Source organism: Seriola lalandi, unplaced genomic scaffold, assembly GCF_002814215.2.
Source record: "Seriola lalandi dorsalis isolate HSWRI2012SDOR001 ecotype SW California unplaced genomic scaffold, Sedor1 jcf7180002054991, whole genome shotgun sequence".
Classification (NCBI taxonomy): Eukaryota; Metazoa; Chordata; class Actinopteri; order Carangiformes; family Carangidae; genus Seriola; species Seriola lalandi.
This window is the reverse complement of record NW_019525540.1, coordinates 63,079-70,594: the sequence shown is the minus strand read 5'-3', so window position 1 is coordinate 70,594 and position 7,516 is coordinate 63,079. Positions and strand designations below refer to the sequence as shown.

The following is a 7,516-nucleotide window of genomic DNA, read 5'->3' as shown; positions in this document are numbered from 1 at the left end:
ATATTTCCATTGTCAGAGAAACAAAGGTCAGTGATCAGAGCTGAACGCTCACAAAGGAAATGCCTTCTTGCAGACAGCGTGCTGAGCTCAGCAGTTCTCAGCTGAAATATGCTTCATTAGAAAAGCACCTTTGTTTGATGAGGTTTTTTTTAAGTTAGCTGCTGGATCATTGTGCTGCCTTTGTCACGAACAGCTGACTACAGTAAAGACAGGGGGCGGAGTCACGGCTCTCACTGGGTGTCCAGGCTTTTCTGCTGCTGTTACATCACTGTGTTATGACGTCATGACGACAACAAGATGATGTAAAGTTTATAACGTTTTAGTGGATAAAGTTATTCATGTTCCTCTGACTGGACTAAAAGCAAGAGACTGTTTTATTCAGATGTCTGTCTCTAAACTCTGTCCTCTGTCTGTGTCTCTGCGCTCACTGGTTCCTACCGAAGACGTAAAGACTCCTCACTAATATCAAGTTTCATTTTTAAAATGCCTCTCTAATTTACTAAATCAGCTGATCACTGTCGTTTCTATCACACAGGGGGAAACAGGGCGGATTAATTTTAACTTAAAGGACAAAGAGGGTTTTCGCAAAAAACCCTCTTTGTAGATGTAGATTTACTTTGATTAGTGTTTCAGTCTTTATGCAGCTTCGCGAAATCTACAGTTTATATGTCTGTTTGAGCTGCAGCAGTGAGGTGTGTGTGTGTGTGTGTGTGTGTGTGTGTGTGTGTGTGTGTGTGTGTGGCAGTGATTCATGCCTGTCTGTTGCAGATATCTATCTCTGAGGCTTTGTGAGGATTTTGTTTCAGGCTTAGTCGAATGAGTGGAAGCTGAACTCATCACTCTGACTGACGACACAGACCGAGAGCTGCTGCTGCCATGGCAACACACAACTCAACAACAACCACACACAGCTCAGACATCACCTCCTCTACAGCAGCTGGAATGAACTGAAACTATCAAAGTCCAACGACTGAAACTCTTCAGACCAGTTTCAGAGTCAGATCCAAAGTACAGAAGGTTCCATGTTATATCATCAGTTCTACCACAGATCAACTGGTTAGTTGAAGTAAACTTAACAACCCAGTCACTTAGTGTCGCCCACTGGCAGCTGAACCACTGGACCACATGACACAAGCTGCTGGTGTGAAGATCCTCTAAGAAGGAACAGTAAGTTCAGCTCCTCACATGGAGAAGTCCCATGTGAGGTTAGGGTTCCTGGTTTTCACCCAGGCGGCCCGGGTTCAACTCCCGGTGTAGGAACACAGATCTTCCTTTGGTCTCAGTCTGTGAGTGAAGATCAGAGTCTGATTCAATCCATTGATCAATTACAATAATTCAAATGGAAGAAATCAGAGAAACATAAAGTCAACATTATTAACAGGAAATGTTTAAAAGGCAGAAATCTGTTCACACACGCACATGAATCAGCATGTTTCAGTGTTTATTGCACATGATGACTTTGGACTTTTCACTGAGAAAATGTTGCGTTCAGGTTCACACAGTAAAACTGTATAAAGTTACAACAATAAGCATTAAATATATGAATATTTACACACAGTGTTTCTGTCTCTGAGACTTTATCTGTCCTTTTGTCCCTGATGTCTCTCAGTCTGAGAACCAGGACTGAGAACCAGGACCAGTGCTGGTCTAATTCTGAGGGTCTATCAGGTCTGGTTAGTGGTCTTTACTGAGACGAACACCTGAGCTGTCTGCAGGTGTGCTCTCCTTCAGTCCTACCTGTTCTGAGAGGAGGGCGGAGCCTTGGTTCACCTTCAGACCTGCAGACAGAAGCTCTCTGACAGACTCTCTGCTGCTGGGGACCAGATCTGGACTCTTCTGAGGCGGCACAGGAAGTCTAACGGGATGAGTCCTGAACCCCAGCGACGGTCTGTCCACTGACAGTCTGCAGCCTCTCCTGCTGGGGGCGCTGCTCCACAGGTGAGTCCCCATGTGGACCTGGGAGAGGACACACTGGTTTCAGTTCTGGACATGGACTGGAACAGAGTCAGGATCAGAGACCTGAATGGCCCACACAGCTGACTGTGCACACACACACACACACACACACACACACACACACACACACAGACACACACACACACACACACACAGCGTCACACACACACACACACACACACACACACACACACACACACACACACACCTGTCAGACTGTCGGTCACCTGACCCTGTCTAGGTCCCATATGGTCTAGCGGTTAGGATTCCTGGTTTTCACCCAGGCGGCCCGAGTCGGTCCACAGGACCTGGACCTGAGTCCAACCATGTGATCAGGTACCTGACCATAAATAATGATTTCACATAAACTGTGATGTCATCAGTGACATCACTGCTTCAAAGCTGATTTTATTTTTTATTATAGTTTTATTTTATTTTATTTTGAAAGCTCTGGAGATGTCATCTAAATCAGTGGTCACACAGATTTAGACCACAGACTCCATCTGATCAGGCTTTTACTTTTAGATGTTGTCTTACAGATTTTTAAAGCGTACAGTAAATGTTCTCTGAAGTTTAACTGCAGCTCAGGCAGTGACACAGTCCACATTTAAGAACATCACATTTCACTTACAAGTGAACATTAGGAAATCTTTACTGGATCTTTTCATAAATTGAATAAATGTTTTTGTCCAGTTTCACTTCAAAAGATTTAAAACTTTCAAATAATATTAATACTAAATGATTAATAATGTTACAAACTAGTTCTAAGAGACCATGAACTGGCCTTCAATCATTCAGCTCTGAATGCAACACAGGCTAACTAAGCTAATCCTGCTAGCATGGCTCAGGTTTGTTTGTTTATCTCAAAGTTAAGGTTTCCTTAAAATACAAACAGCTGCTCAAAACACCATCACGTTTCATCTGTAAGGTTTCCTTAAAAAGTTCACTTACGTTTTTAAGATTTTCTTCTGCTCTTTGTTTTATACTTAAGGAATCACGTACAGTCGGTTAAACCATTGCACAAAAGACCTTAGAGACCAAACTGAGGAAAAGACTAAGACTAAAACTTCATATTCGTGTTGTTATCAGTATTAAATTAATGGAAGGGTCAACCTGCAGTAGAAATCTGACAGCATGGAGCAAACTATGTTGTAGTTCACAGGATTATGAATGGTTGTAAAGTAGCTGATTCAGTTTCACCTCCTGCGCCCAGATTCAGATCCAGAACAGTGGAAACAGAAGCAGAACCAGTGTTGAGTTATGGTTTGTTTGTTACTCCCTGTGGAGAAGCCTGAAGAATAAATGAAGGTGGAACCGACCTTCAGATTTCCTTTGGTGGTAAAAGCTCGTCCACAGACGGAGCAGGCGAACGGCCTCTCCCCGGTGTGAGTCCTCTCGTGGATCAGCAGAGCACTGGACGAGGAGAAGCTCTTCCCACAGGTGTTACAGTGGTGCTGTCTGGGCATCCGGCGAGGTGGAGGACCGGCACAAACAGATGGGTGACTCCAGGTAACAGAAGACCTCAGGAGAGCGGTCGTCTCAGGTGATCCAGCTGGTAACACGAGGTTGTTAAGGTTGGACGCCTGGTTTGGATTGGAGGGTTCGAAGAGTCGTGGTGGGAAGTCCCTCATCTGATGTGTGAGCATGTGCTGCTTGAGGTTCCCCTTGGTGGAAAAGCCCCTGTTGCAGGTCGTACAGATGAATGGTCTCTCCTTGGTGTGGCTTCTGTAGTGGATATCTAAGGCACTCTGACAGGCAAAGATCTTCCCACAGATATCGCAGAAGGTGTTCTTGAACGTCCCCTTTTCTCTGAGGTTTTGGATCAAGCTTGGAGAATCCTCGGTGTGGTTAAACATCTTCAGGTCAGTTGGTGCTGCAGCAGATGCACGGAGCGTCGACGTGGTGGAGGTGGGCCACACCTGGACAGGTTCATCGAGGTTTGACCGAATTTTAAAGTAAAGCGAGGTCTGGTCACTGGGAGAACTGTCAGATACGGGGAATGTGCTGGTTAGCTGATCCCTGTCTGCCGCCTGTCGGTTGTCTGTTTGACTACGTTCCTCAGTTGGTTCTTCTGGACTCTCTGTCTTGATCCATTTGAGCTGCAGCTCCTCATGTGACTTTGGGGAACTTCTCTTCTTCTTAGCATCAATTACACTTTTACCAAACGATGATGGGGACAAATGGAATAACCAGGATTTGAATCTAGACAATCTGTTCTCACAGAAACCTTCATCACTATCATCCAGAAGGTTCTTCATGTGACTCACTTTGTGTTTGAATTCTTCATCAGACTCCAGGCTGTACCTCTGATTTACTTTGGGTATGTGACTGTCCATGTGCATGTGTATGTGCTGCTGCAGGACCACGGCATTTGTAAACTTCCTCTGGCAGATGGGACAGGAGTTGTACCTCAGTGGTATTGCTGCATGGTGAACAGCCTGATGTGTCTTCAGGTTTCCTTTAGTGGTGAAAGCTCGGCTGCACTGTTTACAGTGGTAGGGTCGCTCCCCCGTGTGAGTCCGATAATGCATCCTGAGGGCGCTCTGACAGCTGAGGATCCGGTGGCAGACGAGACACTCATTTGGGTCTGACATCGTTTTGTCAGTGGTCTCTGAATGCAGCTGCAGTTTGAGGTTTTCAGAGCTTTGTAATGAAAGGTATTCTGAAACTGAGGTAGACATTGGACAGGTGAAGGGTTTGGGAGACTTGGCTGTCACCTTTTTAGAGACAAAGTTAAAAGATGGTTTTACATCCTCACTTTTAAGATTGGTCGTTCTTTGTAGTCCCGTCTCAGGTGAGTCGGGAGTCTTTGTGGGGTTTGCTGTTGACTGGAAGTCGTTACCTGCTGCTGAATCAAAGTGAAGATCACCTTGAGAAAGAGGTACGCGCTCTGAGATCGACTGCTCCTCTTGTTTGATGAGAGGAAACCGGTTGGTTGTGTCTGACTTGTCCACTCCAGAGGTAATGGCAGTTGAGGATGGCGACCCGTCGAGCCACCTCGCAGCTTCTTCCTCTGGTAACGAGGGCACACTGTGAGGAATCCTTCTGTTGGTTTGGATGTTGTCCAGATGTTCTGGAACAGGGTACGGGTTCATCTGGATGTGTGGGTACCTCTCTCTGTGCCTCTGAAAATGAACTTTTAAGTTCCCCCGGGTGGAGAACCGGTTCCCACACACGTTGCATTTATACGGTCGTTCTCCAGTGTGAGATCGCAGGTGAATCTGTAAGGAGCTGTTGCTCCCAAAGACTTTCCCGCAAAATCTGCACTTGCGTTTGAGAAAAGCCTCTTTAGAAGTCAGCGTGGCTTCAGAGAGTGACAGATTCCTGCTTCCCCTCTGTCGAGCTAAAGCTGCCAGAGCATCCAGATCTTCCACAATGGCTCTGATGTTCGGTACAGAGTGTGAGGCGGCGTGCTCGGAGCTCTCTGAAGATTTCCTGATGAAGCGATTATTGCTAAACGTCACAGAAGTCATCTTGGTTTGGGACAGGAGTCCCAGTGGGGGGTCAGACGATCCACTGGGCTTAGGTGTGTTGTTGGAAAGAAGTTTATGAGCAGCTGAAGTCATGAGGTCACTGACAGAGGTTGACAGAACATCTGGACTTGGATCCAGCTGCCCCGTGGCTGTAAACTGCTTCATGTTAGCGGACTGAGTGGATAGACATCTGGCGATCCCAGCAGCTGCAGCCAGCTGCTGAGACAGGTGAGTGCTGAGAGCTGTTAGCTGATTGTTGGACACTGAGGATGACGGGCCTCTGGTGCAGACCAGTGGGGTCTCGGATGTCTGGGCTCTGTGAGCGGCACACATCAGGACCTGGTGGCGGATCTGATCGATCAGCTGCAGCTGATGGAGCTGTTGTATCTGCAGGTGGAGCAGCTGCTGCAGCAGAGACGAGACGACCGTCTCTCCCCGGTGTCTCTTTGAGGGAGACTGCTGAGAAAACTGAGCCACAGCCACTTTAGTGCTCTCCAGGTTCTCAATGATGACGTTGGTCTTCATCCACAAGCGTCCACGAGGTTCAGACGCTGACGTCCAGAGGACAGTGTCCCGGTCACTGCTGCTGCTTCCTGAGCTTTCAACACCACCGTTGGTTCTCCTGCTGCTGAAACAATCCATGACTCCTGCACTGTCTCTGGATCTGTCCTTGGGTGGGGGGTTGAAGTTCTCAGAGTCAATAACCGTTCGACCTGGCCCCGCCGCTGGGCCGGCCGCTGGTGAGGCTGCAGGGAGAGTTTTGCTGCAGGACAGCAGATCCTCGTCCTCATTCACTATCAGCACCGGAGGATTTGGGGAGCAGAGTGTTTGATGTCGTTCCAGGTCTGACAGAGAGCTAAACTCAGCACAGCAGCGACTGCAGACAGAGAGATCCACTGCAGGGGGGGGGGCCGGACCGAGAGGGGCATCTTCTGAAACACACCGAAAGACAGAAATCACTTTCATCTGAGAGACATCTTCAGAAATATAAAATATAAAACATCTGGTATGACAAAGTAGAGCTCAGGAAAAACTACAAAATATTCTTCCCAAGAGAAATGTAATATATGACATACATGTCCCTATAAGGGGATATAATCCTATCACATGTATACATCTTCTGGAGTTTATAACAGTTTATAACATATACAAAATACCTTTTCTTCTCTGGTATAACATGTTGCGACCATATTTAACTTTATGAAAACAACATACAAATTCTATATGTTTATACTGTATGTTTTTCTTATCAGTTTCTTATTAATTTAAATATACATGTCTTTGTTAAATATTGACATATATAATATCAACATATACTGACAGGTTTTGGGATTATTTATGTAACGTCTACAGTTTCCACATCTAATTTTTCTACATATATTCATATAAACATACAGTATAATGTATATGAGAATTCAGTAAATGTACATATATGATATGTGCATGTGGACGTGTCCTGCAGAATCATTAAACTAATTACACGAATAAACGAGTGAAACAATCAATGAATCTCTTCAGTTTAAAAGATGAATTATTTTTGAACACTTTCACAATAAATCTCAGGCTCCTGTTTAAAGTTACATTACAGTAACTATCATTTCAATAGATGAGTCTGAAATCTATCAAACACCATAATCAGTTCCTTCTTTAATTAATTAATCAATGACATTATTAGAAAGTCAGAGTGAGTTTAAGAGTCAGAGTTGATTTCACACTACAGTCCTGCTCCATAATAAACTACTGATGAAACTATCACCTTCATCATCACAGCGTACAGCAGACACCGTTATTATAAAGGCACCATGGTTCAGATGTAGAGGCAGTTCCTCTCAACATCTCATTATTGTGAAAGATGAAACAAAATGAAACAACTCACCTGTGTGTCCAGGTGAATGATCAGACGGGAGGTGCTGCTGAGGTTTGGGCTGTTTCCTCCGCGACATGTTTCCAACTCTGACACCACTGAATGGAAAGAGACAGAGGGGGAGAGAGGGGGAGAGAGGGAGGGAGGGAGGGGGAAAGAGGATGGGGGGAGTGTGACATCATAGAAAACCGAGTGTTTGTCATAAAGAGTCACAGCTCCTCGG

General features: G+C 45.5%; 1 protein-coding gene across 1 annotated transcript; it reads right to left on the bottom strand.

The window, feature by feature from the left end:
- Positions 1–1,460: 1,460 nt before the first annotated feature.
- LOC111647412 (sal-like protein 1) lies at positions 1,461–7,372 on the bottom strand. The gene is made up of 3 exons (XM_023397012.2): positions 7,306–7,372; positions 3,276–6,361; positions 1,461–1,956 (listed from the first exon to the last, which is right to left on the bottom strand). Exons 1-3 carry the CDS (start codon positions 7,370–7,372, stop codon positions 1,675–1,677), a joined length of 3,435 nt encoding a protein of 1,144 aa, XP_023252780.1. The 3' UTR covers positions 1,461–1,674.
- Between the last annotated feature and the right edge of the window lie 144 nt (positions 7,373–7,516).

Coding starts and splice junctions, on each gene's coding strand:
- LOC111647412 (XM_023397012.2), bottom strand. CDS start 7,372: ATGTCGCGGAGGAAACAGCCCAAACCTCAGCAGCACCTCCCGTCTGAT. Junction 6,362..7,305: donor TCATTCACCTGGACACACAG/GTGAGTTGTTTC, acceptor GGTGTGTTTCAG/AAGATGCCCCTCTCGGTCCG. Junction 1,957..3,275: donor CCACCAAAGGAAATCTGAAG/GTCGGTTCCACC, acceptor GTCCTCTCCCAG/GTCCACATGGGGACTCACCT.